This window comes from Leucoraja erinacea, chromosome 25 (assembly GCF_028641065.1).
Source record: "Leucoraja erinacea ecotype New England chromosome 25, Leri_hhj_1, whole genome shotgun sequence".
Lineage (NCBI taxonomy): Eukaryota > Metazoa > Chordata > Chondrichthyes > Rajiformes > Rajidae > Leucoraja > Leucoraja erinaceus.
This window is the reverse complement of record NC_073401.1, coordinates 16014929-16042532: the sequence shown is the minus strand read 5'-3', so window position 1 is coordinate 16042532 and position 27604 is coordinate 16014929. Positions and strand designations below refer to the sequence as shown.

Sequence of the window (27604 nt, the reverse complement as noted above, 5' to 3'; positions counted from 1 at the left end):
GCAGCCGCCGGCGGAGAGTGGGCGACCCTCCCCTTCCGGCGCTGTCGCTCCGGAGCCGCGATGTCGGTGGAATCGGCGAAGAAAAGGAAGACCAAAGTGATCCGGAGCGACGGCGGGGCGGCGGAGAAGGAGGCGAGGAAGGGTCGAGGCGATGGTGACCAGGTGAGTGGCGGGGAGCGGGGCCTGGAGGCTGCGGCTGGGGTCTGGCCTGGCCTGGGCTCTAGGCCTGGGTTGGGCCCTGGGTCTGGCCTGGGACCCTGGTCTCTGGGTCTGGTTTGCGATCCTGGGGCCCTGGTCTGGTCTGGCCTGGGCTTTAGGCCTGGCTCTAAGTCTGGCCTGGGCTCTGGGTCTGGGGACCTGGTCTGGTCTGGCCTGGGCTCTGGGGCCCTGGCTGATCTGGGGCACTGGTCTGGCCTGGACTCTGGGTCTGGTCCGGCCTGGGTTTTGAGGACTGATCTTGTGGCCTTAGGTCAAACACTTGAGGCGCTGGGGTTGCGGCTTGGGTCTGACGCCTCTGCTCTGGGACCCGGACACCTTGTGTGGGGCCGGGAGGATGTATCTGTGGCCGGGATGAAGATGTGTCATAGAAACAGAAATTAGGTGCAGGAGTAGGCCATTCGGCCCTTCGAGCCTGCACCGCCATTCAATATGATCATGGCTGATCATCCAACTCAGTATCCCGTACCTGCCTTCTCTCCATACCCCCTGATCCCCTTAGCCACAAGGGCCACATCTAACTCCCTCTTAAATATAGCCAATGAACTGGCCTCAACTACCCTCTGTGGCAGAGAATTCCAGAGATTCACCACTCTCTGTGTGAAAAAAGTTCTTCTCGTCTCGGTTTTAAAGGATTTCCCCTTTATCCTTAAGCTGTGACCCCTTGTCCTGGACTTCCCTAACATCGGGAACAATCTTCCTGCATCTAGCCTGTCCAACCCCTTAAGAATTTTGTAAGATCCCCTCTCAATCTTCTAAATTCTAGAGAGTATAAACCAAGTCTATCCAGTCTTTCTTCATAAGACAGTCCTGACATCCCAGGAATCAGTCTGGTAAACCGTCTCTGCACTCCCTCTATGGCAATAATGTCCTTCCTCAGATTTGGAGACCAAAACTGTACGCAATACTCCAGGTGTGGTCTCACCAAGACCCTGTACAACTGCAGTAGAACCTCTCTGCTCCTATACTCAAATCCTTTTGCAATGAAAGCTAACATACCATTCGCTTTCTTTACTGCCTGCTGCACCTGCATGCCTACCTTCAATGACTGGTGTACCATGACACCCAGGTCTCGCTGCATCTCCCCCTTTCCCAATCGGCCACCATTTAGATAATAGTCTGCTTTCCTGTTTTTTGCCACCAAAATGGATAACCTCACATTTATCCACATTATACTGCATCTGCCAAACATTTGCCCACTCACCCAGCCTATCCAAGTCACCCTGCAGTCTCCTAGCATCCTCCTCACAGCTAACACTGCCCCCCAGCTTAGTGTCATCCGCAAACTAGGGTCTAGGGCCCAGAAGATGTGAAGCCAGGCTACTCCCCCAGACCACACTGTCACCACTGTGGTCCACAATCCCGGTAGGCAGCAACCACGGGACAATAACCGGGATAACTGCAACAGGGTGGTCACAATAAAAGCAAAAGGAGACCATTTCACCCCAAGAGACGGGAGATCTGTGACCTGCTCGCCGTGCTTCCCTTCACTCAATGGAATCCCATCCCAAAGGTAACAACAAGATGAAGTCTGAATAAGGGTCTCGACCCGAAACATCAACCATTCCTTCTCTACAGAGATGCTGCCTGACCCGCTGAGTTACTCCAGCATTTTGTGTCTACCTTTGATTCAAACCAGCATCTGCAGTTCTTTCCTACACAAACAAGATGAATATGTTCTGGTATAAACTGCCTCTTGTAGGAGAGAGCCAGATATAGACAGACGCCCCTTTGCAAAACCAAAGTCCATAGTGCAACGGCCTACTGTGTCCACGCCGAACAGCGATCACCTCGTACTATTCTACGGACTAGAGACAATTGATAATTTTTTACCAAAGCATATTAACCTGCAAACCTGTACGTCTTTGGAGTGTGAGAGGAAACCAGAGCACCCGGCGAAAACCAACACGGTCAAAGGGAGAACATACAAACTAGGTACAGACAACATCCATAGTCAGAATCAAACTCTGGTCTCTGGTCCTGCAAGACAGCAGCTCAACTGCTGTGCTACTGTGCCGCCAGTTATTGTATTTTGTGTTGTGTAGTGTTCAATAGCATATGGATAAATATGTCATAATCAATTATACAAATAACAGTAAATTAATAACAGTTTTTCACTGGACCTCGGTACAAGTGACAATAATAAACATGCATCCAACATGATCAAGGACAAGTCACACATAGGCCATTCCCTCTTCTCCCATCAGGCAAAAGGTATAGAAGTGTGAAAATACACACCTCAGGATTCAGGGACAGTTTTATTTCAGGCAATGGAACGATCCCACCACAACCAGAGAGCAATCTTGAACTACTATCTACCTCATTGGAGCCCCCCTGGACTATCTTTGATCGGACTTTACTGGCTTTATTGTGAATTCACTGTGAATAGCTCGATTGTAATCATGTATTGTCTTTCCTCTGACTGGTTAGCACGCAACAAAAGCTTTTCACTGTGCCTCGGTGCACTTGACAATAATCTTAACTAACCAAATAAAAGTTGTTGTGCTTAATCAATCGCAGTAAACGGCATAATCAACATCAATTGTTCTTGTCTCACCATTACTATTGATAGTTGATTATTTGTTTGGAATGCTAAAATGCATGTTTGCTTTAGGAGAACAAAATTTACAGTGAGGAAGCTGAAGTGGATACAAGAGACCCTGCCAAAGACTATGACCTGTATAAGGAAACATGCGAAGATCTTCAAAGATTGATGGCTGAGATTCATGAATTGAAGAGTAAAGGAGGAAAAGATGCCGTAAGTATTCAGTTGCGTTACTGTATGTACAAAGTGACTGACCCGTTGAATTACTCCCGCATTTTGTGTTCCATGTGCTTTACAATTGTTTGTTCAACTTATAATTCTCATTTGCCCTCTTGCAGGCAGCGGAGATTGATGAGCGGCGCATCCAAAGCTGTATTCACTTCATGACTCTAAAGAAATTAAACCGCTTGGCTCATATCAGATTAAAGAAAGGCCGCGATCAAACACACGAGGTAAATACTGTGACCATCAAGGTGGGCTGGAATGGAGCAAACTTCCTAATTAGTCAGCTAATGGGAACATGTGTTCATCTTTTTATAGGGTGGATGCAAAATTATACAAAAACAAATTTGTTTCCCATCATATTTAATTCAAATGAATTGTTTTTACCAAATTACAGCCTGGATTAGGGATTATTGGTTTAAAAGCGCGAATGGACAGATTTAGATTGTTTTCTCCCGAGTGAATGAAACTGATGGAAGAACTGATAGATGTACATGAATTTATGGAAGACATAGATAGGGTGGACGGTCAGGACTTTTTTTCCCATAGTGGAAATGCTTTAAGGGCAGAGGGGCAATGTTTAAAGGAGATGTGCGGGTCAAGTCTTTTTACACAGAGGGTGGTGGGTGCCTAGAACGTGCTGCCAGGGATGGTGGTGGAAACAGATGCGATAGTGATGTTTAAGTGGCTTTTAGATGGCCACATGCATATGGATCATGTGCAGGCAGAGGAGATTAGTTTATCTAGGCATGTTCAGCATGGGCTTTGTGGTCCAAAGGGCCTCTTCCTGTGTTGTACTGTTCAATGTTATGAATAAGAGCACCACCCGTTTATACTCATGTGAACTTCTGCCTGGTGTAAATTTGATGTGGAATGGCAATGCGCTTTGTAAAATTTCTGTAGTTGTGCAAATTAGTTGTGGATATTTAAATGCAAACTGTTTTTCAGGCCAAACAGAAAGTGGATGCTCTCCATCTTCAACTCCAGAATCTTCTATATGAGGTGATGCATCTTCAAAAAGAAATCACAAAATGCTTGGAGTTCAAGTAAGTTTGACTTGCAGCTTTCTAATGTTTGTTCTGGTTTTTGGTGTTATTGAAGTCACAGAACCTGTTTTGGTAGTGCATCAATTCTAAATAAAGTGTTTAAGCATGTGCAATAAAATTGACAACTAAGGTGTCGCTTAGTCAATTTACTTCCATTTGTGCTGATCCACTTATTTTTATATAAAGAACAAAATGCTGAAAATACTCAGCAGACCAGACCATAATAATATCTCAATTGATTAACTTTCAGCATTCTCCTGTGTATTTCATCACAGCAAGTTCAAATGGATAGAAATTTAAATCTGTACAACTTGGTAAAGTGGTACATAGAAGTCGCACAAAAGAAAACTTTTAATAAATTTGTGGTGTCACAGGCATGGCCATTTTTTTGTTACCTTTCCTTTTGTACAATTTGTTCTTGAGGAGTGCTGTGGTAATAAGGGTCCCCTAATATTGGTGGCAATGGTGTTTCAGCTACAATGAAGGATGCAATTGTTGCCCAATCAGAATATTGATTATCTCCACCGCATCTGCTCCCAAGATGAAGCTTTCCACTCTTGGTCAGTCAAGACATCCTCTTTCTTCAGTGAACGTGATTTTTCCCTCCTGTTGTTGTGGGTGGACCCCTCACCCACATCTCCTGTGTGTCCCACAGTTCTACTCTTGTTCCCCCTGCCTCCCTCCTCCCCCAACAGAACAGGTTGATTCGCCTGGTCCTCACCTTTCACCAACTAGCCTCCGCATCCAACTCATTGTTCTGACAATACCACAACCTTCAACATGATCCCACCACCGACCAGTCATATCATCCCTGCCTTGCAGGGACCATTCCCTCCACAGTTCCTTGGTTCACTCATCTCTTCCTGCTCAACCCCTCCAGTCACTTTCCCCTGCAACCGCAGTGTAGATGTAACACCTGTGCTTACTCCTCCTCCCTCGCATCCATTCAGAGAATCCAGCAGCCTTTCCAGGTGAGACAGAGGTTGACGTGCACCTCTTCCAACCTCCATGCACTGCTTTTGGTGCTCCTGATCTGGCTTAATTTACATTGGTGAGAACAAGCATAGACTATGTTTTGGAGAGGAATTTGGTTGCGATCCGTTTCACATACATTTGCTGCCCTAAGATCAGCAATGGATAATTTGGAGTATTGTCTGCAGTTCTGGTCATTCCATTATAGGAAGAATGTGGAGCCTTTGGAAAGAGCGCAGAGGAGGTTTAACAAAATGATGCCTGGGTTACGGGGTATTAGCTACAGGGCAGACTTGGATTGTTTTCTCTGGAACGCCAGAGGTTGTGGGGTGACCTGATAGAACTAAATAAAATGATGAGAGGCATAGATAGGGTAGATGATCACAATCTTTTTCCCAGGATGGAAAAATCAAATATTTGAGCACATAGCTTTAAGGTGAGATGGGCACTGTTTAAAACTGATGTGTTTGTCAAATTTTTTACAGAGGATGGTAGGTGCCTGGACGCACAGCCGGGGATGGTGATTGAAGCTGTTATGATAGTGGAGTTTAAGAGACTTTTGGATAGGCATATAGATATTTATGGGAATGGAGAAATAAGGATAATGTGCAGGCAGATGAGGTTAGTTTAACTGCATCAGCTTGGCACAGCAAGCTTGTTAACACAGGGTGGTGGATACCTAGAATGGGCTGCTGGGGGTGGTGGTTGAAGCAGAAATGTTGGAGGCACTTAAGAGACTTTTGGATAAGCACATGGATATGCAGAGAATGGATGGGCTGTGGATTATGCACAGGTGGATAAGTAATGGTTCAGCACAGACATTATGGGCCGAAGGGCCTGTTTTTGTAGTGTTCTATGTTCTGTAGTTGGAGCTACAGAGGAAACAGGAGATGTGCTACAGGGTATCCTCCAAATTGCACACACTGAGATCAAAATCAGTCAATTAATGGGTAATCTGAAGTTGAGATGAGCTACAGAAGACACTGTAACCAGTGTATTTAATGTCAGATAGGACTGTCGGGGGAAATAATACAATGTTTTGTGAATGTTTCTAATTTCTCACCATCGGCATTGTCTTGTAGATCTAAGCATGAAGAGATTGACTTAGTGAATGTGGAGGAGTTCTATCAAGATGCTCCATCAGACATCAGTAAGCCTGATTTTACAATGAATGATCCTCATCAGCAAACTCTATCCCGGTTAGATTGGGAACTTGAACAACGTAAAAGGTAAGGGACGGTTATTGGATCATGGTTTGTTATAATTTATCTAATTATGCTTGTAGTGCTTGATATAGTTAAAGCTATTGGTCCCAAACACTTTGATTCCCTTGTGTAATGGTGTTTAATTATCACATGTACCTAGATACCGTTAAATTGCCTTTGTGCATGCAATTCAGTGAAAACTTTACACAATCAAACCCACGTGCAAGAATGTAGGAATGGTAGATTACACTGGGGTAGTACACAAGAGTCGACACATTTCCCGCCCCATCTTGTATCCTTCAAGTTTCAAAGCTCTTAAAAATATCGTAGTCCTGGCTACAGCACTGGGTCGGAGTTGCAGGGGTCGGCCTGGCCTGGCAATGATGTCAATCTCCTCCACCGCTCTGAGACGTTGTAGGCTGCATCTGATCCGCGCGATTGCCCAACCTCAGTGAGCGTCCAGAACCACTGGCTGCTGCCTTCATTTAACTACCTTTTTGTTATTTATAGAAGAATTTTTAATTTACTTTTGCTTTGCATGCTAATCTGTTGATCTTTCCTTTGCCCTATTTCAGATCTTTTTCCAATCTGCTCTACAGTTAATGGTTCCAGGTTTGCTGCATTCTTATCCTAAGAATCTCTGCAAAACGAACTGACCTTAACCAGCACCTGCAGTTCAGTGTTTTCTGCAGAGATGCTGCCTGACCCGCTTAGTTCCTCCAGCACTTTGTGTCGTGCCTTTAAATAAACCAGCATCTACAGTTCCTTGTGTCTACCCGCTTAAATCTCGTTTGCTTTTGTTATAGGTTGGCAGAAAAGTATAAAGAATCACTGGCAAACAAAGAGAAAATTATGAAGGATATCGAAATCAAAAAGGAATATTTGAGCAGTCTGCAGCCAAGACTCAATGCCATTATGCAGGTATGAAGAAAAATAACTTTGCTTTATATAGATCACAGAACAGTACAGCACAGGAACAATCCCTTGGGCCCACAATGTCTGTGCCGAATATGATGCTTAGTTAAATTAATCTCCTCTGCCTGAGCATGATCCATATCCTTCCATTACCTGCATATCCATGTGCCTATTTAACGCCACTATCGTATCTGCCTCTACCACCACCCCTGGTAGCTCATTCCAGGCACCCACTACTCTGGAAAAACAACACTTGCCCAGCACTGCTTTAAACATTTCCACTATCATCTTTGATATGCCCGATAGTCTGATATTTCCACCCTGAATCAACTTTTTGGTAATCATGAAAGTGTTTATTTTGCTGTTGAATGGTAATGGAGAAGCTAAAAATAAATTGGATAGGTATATGGATGGGAAAGGGATGGAGGGTTATGGTCTGAGTGCAGGTAGATGGGACTAGGGGAAAATAATTGTTCGGCATGGACTTGTATGGCCGAGATGGCCTGTTTCCTTGCTGGAATTGTTATATGGTTAAAATGCTGCACATGGTTTATTTTGCACATTATTAATCGGGAAGGTTTGCAAATCAAATATTAGCATCATCAACCTACAGGCTCCATCCATTCTGAAAATCAAATTCCATATGTTTAGAATTCTGGAGTTTTAGTAATGTAAGGCTTTTGTTTTACTTTACTTCAAACTTTCTGAGATCAAATGTAACACTGGCATTTCTAGTTCTTCTCCGAACAATGAATCTTAGTCACAAAATCTGTAATACAACCCTATCTGTGCCATGGAAACACTTTCCTAGCTTATTCCATCTGCCCATCATCCACATACCTATCCACCTGATTTCTTCTCTGATAGAGTCAGTCATACAGCACAGAAACAGGCCCTTCAGCCCAATTGGTCCATGCCCACCAACATGCCTCATCTAAGCTAATCCCATTTGGCCTATATCCCTCCAAGCCTTTCCTACCCACATAGCCATCCAAGTGTCTTTTTAATGTTGTTATAGTACCTGCTCAACTATCTTCCCTGGCAGCGTGATTCATATACCGAGCAAAAGAGTTGCCCATCAGGTTTCTATTCCATCTTGTTCCTGCTACGTTAAACCTATGCCCTCTAGTTCTTGAAGTAGAAGATTCTGTGCATTCACCCTATATATTCCCCTGAGGTTTATCTTTCCTATCTCCTCTCCCTTTCCCCCACCTGACTCCACATACCCCCTCATTCCTCCCTTATCCAACTATCATCAACTAGCTTCTGCCTCCCTCCCCCCACTCAACAGGTTCCTTCTATCTATCCTTACCCCTCCTTCCCCCACCCCCTTCGCACGTGGTTCCACCTATCACCATGGACTTTCTCACCTCTCCCTCTCACTTCCATATACTGCCAATCTTTCCCCCCCACTCTCAGACATGAAGCAGGGTCTCGACCTGAAAAGTTGACCGTTCTTTTACTTCCACAGATGCTGCTTGACCCACTATGTTCTCCCAGCAGTTTGTTTTCTCCTCCCTATCTGTACCATTCTACTTTCCATTCCAGCTTTCTAAGTCGAGCTGATCGCAAGTTACATGTCAATACTTCTGTGCTAACAACAAATAGTATTTCCTCAAGCAAGTATATGTAAATCTATTTCACATTTAACTTGCCTGAAGTGGCTTATCTCCTGAGTCTTGGCTGTATTCAAAGTTATGTTTCAAATGGATAAGACTGCATGCTAATGAATTATGCCAACTTATCTCTAAATTAATCAGCGCATAATTGAATTATATCATGAACTTTACACAATGAATGTTAAATCGACTATTGACAATGGAAGTCAGCTACATAAGCAATCCTGATCAAATATGTTTAAGAGCAAGCAAAAATCGATATGTTTTAACCATATAAACACAATGCAGAGTACTGTGTAACGGTTGACTAAGAGAAATATTATCGAAAAATAAAAACATCTTTTCTTGAAGGTTAAAATCTCAGTTAAACCTCAAGCAACAAAGTGTGAGAGTCTGAGGAAGGGTCTCTACCTGAATCGTCGCCTATCCATGTTCTCCAAAGATGCTGCCTGACCCACTGAATTACTGCAGCACTTTGTGTCTTATTTAATGAGATTATCAGCTCTTTTGTCATGGGACAGTAGTTGAGTAGTTTACCCCTTATCTGGCTCGACCAACAACTGCAACCTATTGTTCTGAAGATTGCATTCACTCAAACTGCACTGTATTCCTATCAACCTTTCAGTTGAAAGGGGCATTAATATTGTTCATATAACTGTCTAGAAACTCTCATGATTGCTCCAACTGTTCATTACACATTGTATGCAGCATTAGAATCTCATTCTTCAATTGTCTCTTTGCTGAAAGCAGTACGATTCTGCTCAGATCTGCAAGACTTTGATAAATGACAACTTTCCCCATCTCTTGTCTGCATATCCCATTGTTCTTTAACAATGCATGTTGCACTATAAATTATGGGGGGTTTTTCCCCAAGTGAAAGGTTGCTTCTGATTTCCATTTATCGATTACTCACCAATCCAATTTGAGGGATGTGGATTATGCTAATAAGACCAACAATTAATACCCATCCCTAATCTTTGATACTGATGAATGACTTGTTCGGTTCTGTCAGAGGGGAGTTGAGAGTTAACTACTTTGGGAAGAAATCTGCTATCCATACCGATTCTACTTTCATGTTACTTCTGAATCATCAAAGGGTTTTGATGAATCCAATGGATTTTTGCAACACTAATAGTTTAGTGGTTGCCATTACTGAGATGAGCAGTGGTGATTGTAATTGATACAGGCACAGGTCGCCCCTCATAATTGTTCTTTTTTTTTTAAAGTCGTCCTCTCTGTGAGGGTCAGTATACATAGAGTCATTCAGCACGGAAACAGACTTCATCGCAACTTGTCTATGCTGACCAAGATACCCCATCTAACTTAGTCCCATAAGCCCATATCTGGTCAATGTCCCTCTAAACCTTTCCTACCGACATACCTGTACAAGAGTTTTAGATTTTGTTATTATACCTGCCTCAACTTCATCCTCTGGCAGCTTGTTCCATATATCCAGCACCCTCTGTGTGAAAAAGTTATCATTCAGATTCCTATTAAATCTTTCCCCTCTCACCTGAAACCTGCATCCTCTATTTCTTGATTCCCCTACCCTCGTTAAAAGACTGTGCATTCACTCTACCTATTCCGCACACGATTTTATACACCTCTAAGCCCGCAGCCTCCTAAATTCAATGCGTTGAATTTTGAATCGTCGGGGAAATGAGGTGGGTGTGTAATTAAAATACATACCTTCAATCCTTAGTGTGAATTTAAGTCAAGTTGTGGTATGTTGAATATTAATTTAAAAATGTGGCTTTGCGCTGTCGATTTACAATTTGAATGTCTGTCTCTTTAGGCATCGTTACCAGTTCAGGAGTATCTCTCAATGCCATTTGATCAAGCTCACAAACAGTATGATATTGCCAGGCACCTACCTCCACCACTGTATGTGCTGTATGTGCAAGCAAATTCTTATGGACAAGCTTGTGGTAAGTCAGATGTATTATTGACAATACTGTGACATGCTAGGATTTCATATTAATGATGCATGTTCTTTCCACCATTGTTTCTAATATTGGCTAAAATGATCTCACCAAATATATTTCAATGGTGAATTTAAACCATCTCCTCTGGTCCGAATGCATCTGCAGCATTGGTAAAAGCTACGTTAAATAACACACTTTTAGAAATTTTTAATAAAATTATTGATCTTTAAAATTTCTCAGCAATGTTGATATTTTCATTCCTTTTATTTCGAGCAGCATTCTTCGAACCCAATCTTTAGAAACTTTTGCAAATAAACAGTTTGTCAAATATGTCAACTTTCCACCTGACCTTGTATGATTTAAGTGCTGCTGAAAAGTTTCACACATTCTCACTATTTCTGTAACATTAATTATTTTGCTTTTATTTTCCTAATCTGCACATTGACTAATGGTACTACTCCTGTTTAATTTAGTTTGAGAGATAAATATTGAATTAGTTCCAGCTTTGTTGCTGATCTATTTTCTTTTACTGACATTGTGTCTCTATTTCACAATCCTTTTTCATTTCTAATCCTCTTCTGGCTGTGGTGGTGGATGCCCCATTAGCCCAGATGAACAAGGCCTCCCAGCCCTATGGGCAGGGTGAGTATTGGGACTTGAATTGTTTTTTAAAACTTTTTTTTTCATTTAGAACTGTGCTACTTGTATATAACCCTGCATAAAAGACAGGACAATCAATAAAGCAGTAATGGTATAAATCAAAATGATTATCTTCAGTCCCGATCCAAAACATCACCTATCCATTTACTCCAGAGATGCTACCTGACCTGCTGAATTACTCCAGCATTTTATGTGTTTCATTGATATAAACTGGCATCTGCAGTTCCTTTTAATTGCATATTGGTGTTTGTCTACAGACTAGTGAGCTTTACATTAGTGGTGGGAAAATTATTGGAAGGAGTTCTGTAAGATTGAGTCCACATGCATTTGGAATGCCAAGGATTGGGTAGGCATGGCTATCTGCATGTGGAATCCTGTCTCACCAATTTCAGTGAGTTTGTTGATGACATAAGCAAGAAGATTGAGGGCAGTACCATAGAAACTGTCATTGTGGACTTTAGTAACACCTTTGACAAGGTGTCGCATGGTAGGCTGTTCCACATGGTAGGTGGATTGGTTACTAATTTTGCAGATGACACTAAAATTGGTGGTGTAGTACTCAACGAAGAAAATTATCTAAGATTACAATAGGATCTTGATCAGCTAGGCCAGTGGGCTGAGGAATGCCAGATGTAGTTTAACTCAGACAAATGTGAGGTATTGCACTTTGCCAGGAAAGGACTTCTACATTCATTGGTAAGGTTACAGGGAGCATGCTAGAACAGGGAGATCTAGATCAGGGTATTGAGTACAGGAGAACACTGCTGGAGTAACTCAGCGGGTCAGGCCACATCTCTGGAGAACCTAGATAGGTGGTGTTTCGAGGTGGAACCCTTCTACAGACAGGAATATTGAGTGCAGGCCTTGATACATCGTGTTGGTAAGGCCACATTTCGAAATACTGTATGCTATTCTGGTCAGCCTGCTTTAGGAAGGATCTCATTAAACTGGACAGAGTGTTTAAAAAAATAAAAAAAAAGATGATGTTACCGGATCTGGAGAGTTTGAGATTAAAGTGGGGGTGAGTGGGGTAATATTTAAAAGGTACCTGAGAGGCAACCATTTTACACAGAGGTTGGTGTGTACATGGAACCAGAAGAAGTAGTAGAGGTATGAACCGTTTGAATATTTAAGAGATACTTGGACAGGTACATTATAGGGAAGATTTGGAGAGATATAGGCTAGGTGCAGGCAAGTAGAACTAGCTTGGTTGAACAAATTAGTCAACATGGATGACTTGGGCCAAAAGACCTGTTTCCACTCTGTATAGCTCTATGACTCTTGTATGTGTCTCTTGGGTGTCTAAAGGACAGTATTATTGACAACTTGCGCTAGAATTCCATAACAAATTACTTCAATTGGGAAGAAGCTACGCTTCACATACAATGTCAATTTATCTGGGTGTATCAATGTATTCATGCAATTCACAAACTTACAGTAACTGAGATTGTGTTTGGATTTTGTTTGTTCTGGTACATGTCCTTGTATACCTCCTGCAATCTATATTTGATTTGACATGATGTCTTAACTTTTAATTTAAATGTGCTGATTATTACTTCCAATCTCCTGTATAACTGTAGATGTGCTGTTGCAAAAATTAACCTTAGAATGAATGAATAGCTGGAAACTTTATTTACCAATAACTGCGCAGATGTTGTTTTTTAAGGCAAAGTACAAATGAATTTTATAGTGTTAATTTTTCTCGTATGGTTGATAGATTTCAAGAAAAATAAAAATAAATTTCACATAAACATCTATACTGCCTCAGACAGAAATACTGCAAAATCATAGATAAATTTCTAGAAAGTTACAAACTGGAAATAGAAAATATCAAACCCTATCCTGACTGCATCTTGCATTTGTTAACCTGGGCACCAAGATCTTGGATTCGAAAGATAATTGAATAATAATTGTTTCACATAGTTGATGGGGTGTCAATAAATTGGCTGTTTTGTCCTGGATGATGTCCAGCTTTATAAAAGTGGTTGGCAGGAGAATTGGCAACGTTGATGCATTAAGCATGCTTGAATTCTGTTGTTGGAGATGGTCATTGCTTATTACCTCCATGGTACATTGGTTCCTTGCCATTTATAACCCTGTGCTCGAATGTTGTCTGAGTCTCGCTGCATGCAGGCTTGGATTCTCCAATTGCTAAGGAGTTGTGAACGACATTGAACATTGTCTTCCACATCTCTGACTTATGATGGAAGAAAGGTGATTGTGGAGCAGCAGAAGATGATTGGGCCGTGAAGCCCTAAAGTGATTTCCGAGGGTGAAGATTGCAGACTGCCAAAACCCACCACCATTGTTCTCTGCACAAAGTGTGACCCTGGTCATTGGAATGTTTTACCTTGATGTCCCCTCGCCTCCAGAATTTAGCTGGAGTACCTACAGCCTTTTTTGCTTAGGATTCTAACATCACAGATTCTCGTGTCTCCATTTTACTGCTCCATTGCAAACCACCTCAAAGTATGCCGCATGTGAAGAAGTTTTTCTCCTCTCTCTGACAGAATATAATGACGGGCCCTGATGCGTGGCACCACCTGTCCATTTCCTCCACAGATGCTGCCTGACGCGCTGAGTTCCTCTGGCCCTTTTGTTTGTTCCAGAATTTAGCTGTTTGGTCCATATTTGGCCAAGGCAATGATGAGGTCTGGAGCTCGGTGGTCTCGGTGAAATGCAAACTGGCCATCAGTGAACAGGTTATCGGCGAATAAATTGTCACATGCTGGTATTATTGATGACCACTTGCAACACTCTTAATTAGTCACGTAACCCGATATTTAGCCCTTGTAAAAATATTATAGGAATATATCCCACTTGGAATATAACATTTGCATTTCCGTATAAAGCAAGTCAGTAGTTTTATTTTTTAATTTAGTTTTACTTCCACATTACTCTGAGAACTAATTACTATTTAATCTGTCCAATAATAAAGATATGCTGCACAGCTGTTGTAAACTGTGATTTTAACTATGTTGCTTGTTTGAATCACTATCCACTGGGTTATTGGAGAGGCAACAAAAATGATCAATGTGTAAATGTTCAATTTACCCACATTTAAGTGTGATGTTAGTGCCTCAATGAAATCTCCAGAATCTAAGATGGGTATGTGTGTGTGTAAAAAAAAAAAAACACTTTATACCTCATGATATTGTTAGCAGCTTTTAGTGGCAGTTTGCAATTTCCTGATACTTGTTAGCTTGATTAACTCGTGTTTGTAAGGTGCTGTCAAAGGGAAAAATGAGCCTTATTTGTAATGGCTGCTTTTAATTATACACAACCTGTTTAAATATTTAGGCTTATCACGCGTACATCCAAAATTAAATAGATCAAACTTTTATTCTTGACAGATAAAAATCTTACAGTCGCTATTGACGGTGATGTTGAAGAGGCCAAGGCACTTTCAAGACCACCAGAGGATTCCCAAGGTAATAAATAAATCGTATTTCAGGCTTTAAAATATCATTTTAAAAAAAGTCATTTTTGCTTTGTAAAACATGCAAGAGTTTTCTTCTGCATGGCGTTCATTGTTCGGTTGCCAGTACAGATGACAATTAAACACTCTTGACTCCCTTGATGTGTTTGCTAAACCACGTAGACCAGTGAGGTGTCAGATCTCGTTCAGTGTTTGTTTTATTGGAAATGAAGTAATTGGCTTCAGATTGGAAAGGAATTATGCGCCAGTGTTTTGCTCCACATCATCCATTATTCCAGCTAAATAGTAGGTATTATTGTCAGTTTCCATTTGTCATGGTTCTTTTCTTTGACTTTTAATGCAGATGATGAAAGCGACTCGGATGCAGAAGAGGAGCAGACAACAACTGTAAGTTGCAGTAATTTCAGCTGAGGTTGATCAACTCAAATTATATTTACTCTCTGTTGCATTCCTACAAAAAAAAATCAAAAATAGTGCTCCTTTGACCTGCAAACCCATACGACCTTGGGATGCGGGAGGAACCCAAGCATATTTAGGGATTTATAAATATATATTTATAATCCCTAAATATTTATAATCCCTAAATATGCATCTTGGCAATTATATCCTCTAGCAACTTGTTCCATATACCCATCACCCTCTGAAAGGAAAAGGTTGCCTCACGGTTTCCTATTACATATTTCCCCTCACTTAATACAGTGAATGTTTTTTGTTTGTAAAACTGTGCATAAAGCAGTTTCTGTGTGTCACCTTTAAACAATTACTTGTTTTGCTGCTGCGACCTTTACACGACAAGAAAAGCTCATCTAGTAAACCATCCATTCAGTGACCTCCCAAAGTGACAAGGTGCCTCTTGTAGACACATCTCAACGGGCAAGTGAATACTATAATTCCTGACAGGTGGTCACAATTGCAACCGCATCCCACGACAGTAGATTGCTCCAGACTTGTTTATGTTGGATGGCACAGTAGTGTTGTACTGAGGTAGAGTTGCTGCCTTGCAGCGGCAGACACCTAGGTTTGATCCTGACTACGCGTGCTGTCTGTACGGAGTGTGTACGTTCTTCCTTTAACTGTGTGAGTTTTCTCCGGGTGCTCCGTTTTTTTTCCTCACATTCCAAGATATAACATGTTTCTAGGTTAATTGGCTTCAGTAAAATTGTAAATTGTTCCTAGTGTGTAGGATACTTCTAGTGTATGGGGTGTTTGCTGGTCGTAGCTGAAGAACCTGTTTCCCCACTATATCTTTTAACAGTCTAAACACTGCCCACTTGCTTCACGTGAGTTTAATGCCCGACATCTCTTGGGGCAGTGATGGGCATGTTCTTTACACCAAATGCCTTCCATGATTTCCAAACTGAGAATATTAATTGCTGGTTCCCAGAATGGACAGTGTGATTGGAAGCACGTGCACATCTACTTAAAATTTCCACCCCCTCACTTTAAAATTATACCCTATAGTCTTTGACATTTCTATCCTGGGAAATGTCAAATATATTTAACGAAGCATCTTAATATAGTTTTCTTTGAAGCAAATAAGTTCTATGCTGCAAAACAAAAACTAGGAATATGTTCTGAGAAGCAGCTTCTGGAAATTGCAAAGGTTCTTAAAGTATAACCCAGAATAAATATCATAAGAAGATCATCGAAATGATTAGAAGAAACAAGGAACTGCAGATGCAGGTTAATACGATTTCTAGTAAAAGTGAATGGTCATTTTTCTCTAGCCCAGTTATGTCTTATTGCAAAGTTATGCTAATTTTTTTTCAAGCAGCTGTTGTAATTAACACATTACCCTCCTACGTGCAGCTGTTTTTAAGTCAACTGGGAGCCCAAACTGTTGATCTGTTTTCAGAAACGCCGTCGCCCAACCCTTGGCCTACAGCTGGATGATAAACGCAGGGAGATGTTAAAAAGACACCCTCTGTCCATTACTTTAGACCTGAAATACAAAGGTGAGAACTGACCATCTCTTCATCACACTAGCAATGTGAATGACAAAGTAGCTGTCTCTAAAATCACAGAAACCAACTGGAAAAGTACTCGGGCTAAAGCAACTGTTTTGCCATAGTCATAAAGCACGGAAACAGGCCCTTCAGCCCAACTTGCCCATGCTGACCAAGATGCCCCATCTACACTAGTCCCACCTGTCCACATTTTGCCCATATTCCTCTAAACCTTTCCTATCCATGTACCTATCCAAATGTCATTACAGTCAGTACCATAAACTACTTCTTCTGGCACCTCGTTCCACATATTCACCACCTGCTAAGTGGAAAAAGTTGCCCTAAGGTTCCTGTTAAATCTTTCCCCTCTCACTTTAACCCTATGTCTTTTGGTTCTCGATTACCCTACCCTGAATACAAAAACTCAGTGCATTCACCATATCTCTTCCCCTTGTGATGTTATACACCTCTATAAGATCACCTCCAGCGCTCCAGTGAATAAAATCCTAAATTTTGTATTTAATATACTATCCCCTTGCTGTCTATTGTGCTCCCATCAGATAAATATTTATTTCACCATTTATTACTAAGGGTGAGACTGCCATAGAGTCACACAGTGTGGAACCAAACCATTAGGCCCTATACTCCCATCCTGACCATTGTGCAACCATTCACATTAATCCTGCCTTCCAGTTCTTGACCCTTAGTTTTCTATACCTGGGTGATTCAGTTACTCATCTAGACACTTCTTAAACACATTGTTTCCTGGACGGTGATGAATGCTGTGGTGGATGTTTGTGTTAAATTTTTATTGTGTATTGTGTGTTCTTTTTTCATTGTACCGCTGCTGGTAAATTCATTTCACTTGCACTTTATGTGCAAGTGACGAATAAAACTGATATTGATATTGATTGATTGATTTCCATTCTCTTTTGTTTGAAGCTTTATGTACTAGATAAGTAATTTAAAGACCACCTGGAACATCCCCAAACATTTGGATTCCCCTGATATTTGAGTTTCAATTGTCACAATTCAAATGTTTTTTTAAAGATTGATTGGTTTGATGTCACTTGAACATTCTGTAATTCTGTGCAGATTCATATGTCTAATATGTGGAATTATTGCCTAGTGCTGGAATTGAAATACTAAAGGGTGCATCTGATGTTACTGAATTTGATAGCTTAGGATGAGTGAGTTCCAAAAATACTTTGTGTTCCTTCTTTTGTTTGTGTGTGTGTGTGTGTATATATATATATTGAAGTGCACTTTGGTCAGATTGATAGTTTTGTTTTTAACCTTCACTTATCTTGCTCATTTGGTAGATGGCAGTGTTCTTCATCTCTACTTTTATTACTTGATGAGCCTCAATATAGTGACGGTGAAGACCAAAGTAACCACAGCTACAGAGATGTCTGTGGCCATCAGTGCAGGGTAAGGTTGCAAGGAAGAACTGTTAGCATTGATGTTCAAAGTAATGTTTCTGCTTTGTACTGGTTGAGTACATCACCTAAAATGCACGAGAAATATTGCTACTTAGTCATGCATGCGGAAACGGGCCCTTTGGCCCAACTTGCCCACGCCGATCAACATGCCCCATCTACACTAGACCCGTCTGCCTGCATTTGACCCAAGCACCATATTGCTAGTCAACATCATTCATAAATTTCACTGCAAAGTCCTGGCGTAGCATTAAAATACTTCCACGACACATTGGCATCTGGCTTTCACCTGATTATTCCAAATATTATATATCATATAATATCATATAATGTATATCATATAATATTTTGTTTTATTGCTCATTTTATACGTGAATTTGTGGATCATCTACATATTTCTTTAAATATTTTACAAATGTAGAGATCTATTGGCTCCAGCCTCATTACTGAGCTGTCTGTATCCTGGGGACCATGGCAAGAAGACTCCAAATCCAGCTAATCAGTATCAGTTTGATAAAGTTGGGTGAGTATCTTATTTCATTGCTTTTCACTTCCGTGTGTCGATGGAAACAACATGAGAACTTGGAGTATTGTGTTCAGTTTTGGTCACCATGCTATCGGAAAGATCACATGAAACCAGAAAGAGTGCAGAGAAGATCTATGAGGAAGTTGCCAGGACTCGATCACCTGACCTGTAAAGAGATGTTGGGAAGGCTAGATATTTTAGACTTTAGATTTTACGTCAGTGATAGTGCGGAAACAGGCCTTTCGGCCCACTGCTCTACACCAACCAGTGATCACCCCGTACACTAACTCTATCCTACACAATAGGGACAGCTTACTATTTTACCGTAGCCAATTAACCTACAAACCTGTACGTCTTTGGCATGTGGGAGCATCCGGTGAAATGCCACGCGGTCACAGGAAGAACGTACAAACTCCATACAGCACTTATAGTCAGGATTGAACCTGGGTCTCTGGCGTTGTAAGGCAGCAACTCTACCTCTGTGCACTTAATTGTTTGGAGCGCAGGAGGCTGAGGGGTGATCTAATAGAGGTGCATAAAATCAAGAGGGGAATAGACAGTGGTAAGTGCGTGCTCTTTTCCCAAGTTTGTGGAATCAAGAGCTAGAGAGCATAGGCTTAAGGTGAGAGGGGAAAGAGTTAATAGGAACCCTAGAGGCAACCTTTTCACACAGGATGGTGGGTATATGGAATGAGCTGCCAGTGGAAGTGGTTGAGGCAGGTGCAGTGACAGCATTTAAAAAGACATTACTATCCACGTACGAATGGATTTGATTATTCTTTACCTGTGATTCCGAAAATATGCATATGTCTGAAGAAGGGTCTCGACCCGAAACTTTGCCTATTTCCTTCGCTCCATGGATGCTGCCTCACCGCTGAGTTTCTCCAGCATTTTTGTCTACCTTCGATTTTCCAGCATCTGCAGTTCCTTCTTAAACATGCATTTTAATGAGGCATGTCAGATAGAAGAACAGAATGTTCTCATGTCATGTCTCTATATTGATCGGGGTGGAAAACTGAACTTTTATTTTTCTTTTTTTTCCAGCATCTTAACTTTTAGTGACTACATTGTCGATCTGGGGCACCCATATGTTTGGGTTCAGAAACTCGGAGGACTGCATTTTCCAAAGGATCAGCCACAGGTGAGGCTTCAGAACTTGGGAGAGGTGATTGTTTAAATGTTAGTGGCAGCAGGTGTACAATATCACAAGATTTTGTTTGGATTTAGTTAAAACATAGCAGTACATTGTATATGAGGAGGAGTGTTTTTGGCGAACATAATAAGATTTTGTATCCAGCAATAAATTTACGGTGAACAGCTTTTGTCACTGGACTTGCCATTGGGAAACAGTAAACTATGGAGACACACACATGATGACATGGATAGGAAAGGTTTGGAGGGATATGGATCAAACAGGTGGCACTAACTTAGATGGGGCATCTCGGTCAGCATGGAGGAGTTGGGCTAAATGGCCTGTTTCTGTGTTGTATGACTCTATGACACTAGGAACTGCGGATGAAGTTCAATGGTGTTCCAGCAAGAATTTTCACAAATGTTTTTATTTCCATTCTTGCCACAGAAATCCATGTTAGCAGACAATTCTTTGAGTGCAAGTCACATGGAAACTACAATAAAACTGCTTCGTGTAAGGTTGCAATCCCGACTGGCTCTGCAGAAACAATTTGCTTCACTTGGTGAGTACAAACTGGCTTCCGGGAGCCATGAAACCTCTGTTACGGTTAGGCCGCGTCGTGCCACAGCTGAGCCGACCACACAGCTTTAGAGCACAAGAACAGGCCATACAGGCCACAGTGTTTGTGCCACACATAATGCCATGATAAACTAACCTCCTCTGCCTGCCATGATCCATGTCCCTCCATTCCCTGCATATCCATCTGCCTGTCTAAAACCTTGAAGATCATTACCATATCTGCCAGCATGTTGCAGGCACTCACCACTCTCTGTGGGGAGAAAAAAAACCTTACCCCACACATCTGAGTCTCGACCCGAAACGTCACCCATTCCCTCTCTCCAGAGATGCTGCCTTCCTGCTGAGTTACTCTAGCTTTTTGTGTACATCTCCTTTAAACTTTGGCTCTCTCACCTAAAAGCTATGGCCTTTCATATATCCACTTTGGGGGGGAAAGGGGATCTGCTTTCTAACCTATCATATTTTATATATTTCTGTCAGATCACTGCTCAACCTCTGGCGTTCTAGAAAAAACAATCCAAGTTTGTCCAATCTCTCCTTATAGCTAATACCTTCTAACTCAGGCAGCATTCTGGTACACATTTATATTCAAAAATTAGTATTTTCAATTTTGGTTTATAAAGTGGAATTTCTGCATGTTTGAAATGCCCAGTGAAATTTTATTGGCTGGAGAAAAAAGATATTAGTGGGTTAATCAGCTGAACAAATAACGATAGGAATCGCAATGTTTGAGTTGCTACAATCCTAACTAGTGTAGAATCATACAGCACAGTAATGGGCCCTTCGGCCCAACTTGCCCATTCCGACCAAGATGCCCCATCTAAGCGAGTCACGTTCGTCCGTGTGTGACTCGTATTGTTCTGAACTCTCCTATCAATGTGAGGAATTGCATTCTTGCTATTGAGGGAATGCAGCGTAGGTTCACGAGGTTAATTCCAGGGATGGCGGGACTGTCATATGATGAAAGAATGGAGCGACTGGGCTTGTATTCACTGGAATTTAGAAGGATGAGAGGGAATCTTATAGAACATTAAATTATTAAAGGATTGGACACGCTAGACGCAAGAAACATATTCCCAATGTTGGAGGAGTCCAGAACCAGGGGCCACAGTTTAAGAATAAGGGGTAGGCCGTTTAGAACTGAGATGAGAAAATCTTTTTCACACAGAGAATTGTGAATTTGTGGAATTCTCTGCCTCGGAAGGCAGTGGAGGCCAATTCACTTGAGGCATTCAAAAGAGAGTAAGATAGAGCTCATAGGGCTAGCGGAGTCAAGGGGTATGGGGAGAAGGCAGGAACGGGGTACTGATTGTGGATGATCATCCATCTTCTTGCTTATGGCATGCACAGCCTAAAGTTGTAGGACAACTTGGTCTATTTGATCTTATTGGATTGATGATCAGCCATGATCACATTGAATGGCGGTGCTGGCACAAAGGGTCGAATGGCCTACTCCTGCACCTATTGTCCATGTATCTATGTAATGTACCATTTCCAAGTATCTTTGAAATGCTGTCATAGTACCTGCCTCAACTATCTCCTCAGGCAGCTTGTTCCATACACCCATCACCTCGACAGTGATCAAGGAGATTCGAGTCACTTCTCAGCCAAGATAGTTGTCATTTTTTTTAAAATTACAGACAAATTAAGAATCTTCTCAATTGGTATAAGTGGATAAAGAACCGGAGGCAATGTCCACCATGATCTTGTGTCATGATTTGCTTTCCGTGGGGAAACTAATTGTGCAGCATTGGAAATGGCAGAAGCTTGATAGCAATTCATAACGAGTTGGTCTCCATTCGTCGTTTTTTTGGAATCATATGGTGCAACACAATTGTAAAAAATAACTGTTTCAGGACTGGACGAGGGTTGGTCAAGACTATAAATAATGATCTCCTTTTCTTTTCACTATTTTCTCTCTCAACTTTCTTCATTTACTCGTTTTCTTTCTTCACACACTATATATTTCACATTTTTCTATCCTTTACTATCTAACTTCTTTTTCTTATTCTCATCTTTTTTCAATGTAACAAAAAAAAAGAAGTTGTACATAAAATGTATTATGAAAATATATATTAGGCACTTTGGTGCCATATGACTGTGCTTACTTCTAATAAAATAAAATATCAAAAAAAAAAAAAAAAAAAGGAAATGGCAGAAGCTGTTCGCCAAGCCATTTACTGCAGTTCCATGTTGAGTGGTGCGTGGCTATGGAATGTAAAAAATGAGATGTGAAAACTTTTGAATTGTCCTTCAGTTTGGGTTGTGAATGTTAAAATTAACATAATCGGAAGTTCATAGATCCTGAATCCTGCAGATACTATAATTCAAAAATATTCAAATATCAATAACATTGCCTTCTGAAGAATTCAAGAAAATCTAACAAGCATGTAATTGTTTCATTAATTCCCTGGATTTATTTTATTTTATAAATCTATACTGATATTCCCATGTTGTTCCTTTGCAGAACACAGTATTGTTCCAATATCCAGTGAGTGTCAGCATCTTTTCCCAGTAAAAATCATATCCAGATTGATAAAATGGTGTGCCATTTCATATGATGACTATGTGGTATGTATCGTGTTAATCTAATTATTTTCAATATTTCTTCCTAATATCCTTACTCTTTCAAGGTTTTGCCAACGGTGATTGATGTTGGCATTGTTTGTAACTATAATCATTTATCACCAATGGCAGGAACATTCAATGTTTGAAATAAGAGGTCAGGCATTTTTGAGAGATTAGGCTTATTATTGTCGCATGCACTGAGGTACAGTGAAAAGCTTTGTTTTGCTTGCTATCCAAAATGGATCAGATCAGATTTATCAAAAGGAACTGCAGATGCTGGTTTACAAAATAAGACACAAAGTGTTGGAGTAACTCAATCTTTCACTATTGCCATGGCACACGTGGAGAAGCAATAGGGTGGGGCAATGCTTCCTGGCAAGGCTGGAATCCGATTAGCCGTGATTCATTTGAACAGCAGATGGGCCAGCTGAGCTGAGCTGTTACTACCGCTATGGAGCATATGTTCTTACATAGCGACCAAACTTGTCACAATGGCCTTCACATTTGTGCTAAAGCCTGGATATCCTGTGTCTCCAAGTGGGTGTTCTGAGGCAAGCAAAGACAAACGTCTAGGACCAAAACTCCATAGTCTTGTACAGTACAAACATGGTTTAAAGGCTGAGGGAGAAAGAAGCACGATATGACTGACACTAAACTAATTGAATCACAGTGTGCTTGTCTCCTTAGTGACGTCAATTTCTCCTGAGCTACTATCTACCTCATTGGAGATCCTCGGACTATCTTTAATCGGACTTTACTTGGCTATATCTTGCACTAAACGTTATTCCTTTATCATGTATCTGTCCACTGTGGAAGGATCGATTGTAATTGTGTATAGTCCTTTCGCTGACTGGATAGCACACAATAAAAAGCTTTTACCTGTACCTTGGTATACGTGGCGATAAATGAACTACTACTGACTACTACTGCTACTAACCTAGTTATATTTAAAGAGGTTGTAGATAAACATATCAATAAGAAAAAGGGGCAGTCATATTAAAGTGAGAGGAATTCAGCTGATGCAGAGTTTAAATATTGACAATGATCATTTCAATAGTTTGCTTTTGTGCTCAAATCCTGTGTGATATTATTGTTAAATTTCATGCAATTTACAACATCCATTGTTTCAAGTATTATGTAGTCGCACTGAATCATTTACTGGAGGTGATGTTTCACCACATATACTTTAAACCTCTTGACGACTATAATACTTGAATATCTCTTATATTCTGTCGTAGGTTCTGCCTTATACCAAGCATGTCAGAGAGGCAGACATGGCTCACGAAACTGATCTCTATTTCTCAGCTTTGATAGAACGAGGAACAGGTAAGGGGCAGGTGTCGGTTAAGCTAGCTACATCTGAGCTCAATGCCATTATTGTGATTGCTTAACTAAAGTTTTGGCCAATTACACATAGATCATTTTTGCAGTACAATTTTAGGTACAAATAACATGGATAATCTGTATGTCACGTGGCTCTTTGAACATCCTCTGCCCGTCAGAATCATAGTAAATTCTGCCCTTGTAACACTTACCTGCCCAGTTACCGTGTCTTTGTCTCACTGGTCAACGGTTTAGCTTTAGTTCAGCTTAGCATGGAAACAGGTTCTTCAGCCCACCGACACCATGCTGATCATCAGTCACCCGTTTACACTAATTTTATGTTATCCAGCTTTCTCATTCTCTCTGCACACATTGGGTCCAATTAACCTACAAACCCACCATCTGTGGGATGTGGGAAGATACCAGAGCACCTGGTGGAAGCCCACACAGTCAAAAGGAAAATGTTCAGCCACTGCACACTGGCAGCACCATAGGCCAGTATCAAAACACTGGTCTCTGGTGCAGTATTCAGTTAATTCCCAAAACTTTGCTTTAGTTAATCTGTTTTCTGACTAATCCTTATTTACCAAATCACTTTTTGGTAACTATGTCATGTCTTAATTGCCTCTCAGTTTTCAAAAAAAAATGCAACCATATTATAATATCGAAAATCTACTGTGTGGTATGTTGGGGACTAAGGACAATGCAAAAACAGTACTGATATATTTAGAGAGATCATGAGAACTCAATTATATTTGCAGATGCTGGAAATCTCAAATAAAAGCAGAACACATTGGAAACATTCAGTGGGTAGGGACAGACAGTCATTGTTACAGGTCGAAGATCTTTCGTCAACTAGGAGAGAAAAACAACGTTAATTTTCAGAGCATCTATAGACATAATGATCCTAATTCCAAATTGTAAGAAACTGTAAATGTAGCTCTGACGATTGCAATTTGTCGTAGAGTTTGTTTTTGATTAAACAGTTGCTGTGTTAACTTAAAAGGTTTTTTTTAAACACTTAGCAAAACTGCATGTGGCTATTGTGCTGAATCCAGGTTATTCAACCATCCCGCCCATCTTCAGTATATGTTTACACTGGAAGGGGGAGAAATCAAGTCGTAATGATGATAATCTAAAGGTAAGGTAATAAGTTGGTAACTATTTCATGGTGCAGAAGGTTAGCAGCCATCCAATTATAGTCTTAATCGCATACAGTCATAGATCTGTTCAATGTTGAAACAGGCCGTTCAGCTGTCCCATTTGCCTGCATTTGGCCCATAACTCTCTAAACACTTCCCTTCCATATATGTGACCAAAGGTCTTTTAAAAGACATACTATTAATTTCTGTAGCTTCCTCTGGCTTCACTGCAGGGCTCCTAGATTGGTTGACCTCCTTACAATCTCCTTGGAGACAGTCAATATCCCTTTCAAAACCTTTCGTCGCCTCTCTCCGGAGAGGAAAGAAAACTTGCTCTCAACCTTTCTGTCCATGTAAACTAGCAGTTCATCTCCAAACTCCCCTTCCAAACTCCTTAAACATGTAGCTTCACAAATGCATGCCTATGTTTTTAATTTCTCCACTTTTTAACCACTCCACTCGCAACTGTATCCCTGCCGCTACACTGCTACATAGAACAGTACAGTACAGGAAGAGGCCCTTGGCCCACAAAGTCTGTGCAGAGCATGATACCAAGCTAAACTAATCTCTGTCTGCACATGATTCATAAGCCCCCGTTCCCTGCAGATGCTGCCTGACCCGCTGAGCTGCTCCAATGCTATTGTGTCTTATCTTTGGTATGAACCAGCATCTGCAGTTCTTTGTTTCTACCCCTTTAATCATATATAGTCTTTTCCCTGACTGCAGAGCATGCAGCAAAAAAAAAGCTTTTTCACTGTACCTCAGTGCACGTAACAATAATAAACTAAACTTAACTATTCAATTGATTGAAGTGGTTCCAATTACCTGACCTCTGTGTGGATTGTTCTCAGGCTATGGAAGGTGAAGTTAATGTATGTTTCAAGGAATTGCTGGGTCCCAAGCCAGGCCATCAGCTGCTGACTAATCAGATCCAGCGTCTATGCATGTGCCTGGATGTATATCTAGAGACAGAAACTCATGACAGCAGCGTGGAAGGACCAAAGGAATTCCCACGGGAGAAGATGTTTCTGCGGCTTCTTAGGTAAATTCATTTTATCTATACATTAAATTATTTCCTCGAATATGCGTTCAATTTAGTTTAGAGAAACTGCGTGGAAACAGGCCCTTCGACCCACCGAGTCAGCGCTGACCAGCAATCAACCATATACTAGTTCTATCCTACGCACTAGGGACAAATATTTTTTACAAAAGCCAATTAACCCACAAACCTGCACCTCTATGGGTTTGTAGGTTATTTGGCCTTTGTAAATTGCCCCTAATGTGCAGAAAGTGAATTGATATAGAATTAGTGTGAACGGGTGGTCGATAGTCGGCATGGGCCGAAGGGCCTGTTTCCATGCAGTATCTCTAAACTGAAATTTCTTGCGGTCTCGGATGGAGCTGTTCCCAAACCATGCTGTGGTGCATCCAGATAAAATGCATTCTTGGTGCATCTGTAGAAGTTGGTGAGAGTTGTGGGGGACTTACCAAACTTTTAGTTTAGCTTGCTTCCGAAGCCTTCTAAGGAAGTAGAGGCTTTCTTGGCCGTTGCTTCGATATGGCTAGTCCAGGACGCGTTGCTGGTGATATTAACTCGTAGGAAGGAAATGTGTTGAATTAAGTTTAATGTAGCCGCTTTATTTTAATTCCCATCTGTGCATAAACCTTGGTGCTCTTACACTTTATTCCTGTCCCCTATAGAGGTCCCAATCGAATCAAGCCGTTTAAATATAACCATCCTCAAGGTTTCTTCACACATCGATGACTCAGCAGAACTTGAACAAAGTTGGTGAAGCCATTAACATTACCATGGACCCTTCACAGGAAGTTGGCATTTCGACATGAAACAAAGTAAACTCCATGCATCAGTGTTACAGCTGTGTGCTTTAAAATTTGGATCAAATATGATAATGACGCATATTTTGTTTGGGACTTGCATTTGTCTCCCAAAATATGAACAGGTTAACAATTTAGATGTGGATATGTTGGCATATGGTGTAAAGTATCCTTTTCAGTTGGCATTGAAATTTAATTAACTTGACATTAAGTCTAATTTACAAATAACTGTCTTTAGCTGCTGAGTTTTTTTAAAGTCTAGTTTTATTATTGAAAAGATTTGTAAAACATTTAAAGTTTTTTTTGTCACATGACTAGCAGCAATCCATTAAAGCTTTTTGTCTTGTAA

At 41.0% G+C, this 27604-nt stretch overlaps 1 protein-coding gene across 2 annotated transcripts; it reads left to right on the top strand.

Moving 5' to 3' along the window:
* Positions 1-27604, top strand: thoc5 (THO complex 5). 2 transcript variants are annotated; one of them, XM_055655866.1, is made up of 20 exons: positions 1-162; positions 2831-2974; positions 3100-3213; positions 3932-4029; positions 6084-6230; positions 7013-7127; positions 10536-10668; positions 11272-11307; positions 14679-14756; positions 15108-15151; positions 16620-16719; positions 18033-18141; positions 18571-18672; positions 19720-19816; positions 20255-20369; positions 22854-22957; positions 24193-24280; positions 25303-25418; positions 26271-26461; positions 27121-27604. In XM_055655866.1, the coding sequence occupies exons 1-20, from the start codon at positions 61-63 to the stop codon at positions 27182-27184; spliced, it is 2097 nt and encodes a 698-aa protein (XP_055511841.1). In that variant the 5' UTR covers positions 1-60; the 3' UTR covers positions 27185-27604. The 2 variants fall into 2 exon arrangements, with proteins under 2 accessions (XP_055511841.1, XP_055511842.1); XM_055655867.1 differs by lacking the exon at positions 11272-11307 and having other exon boundaries at positions 2-162.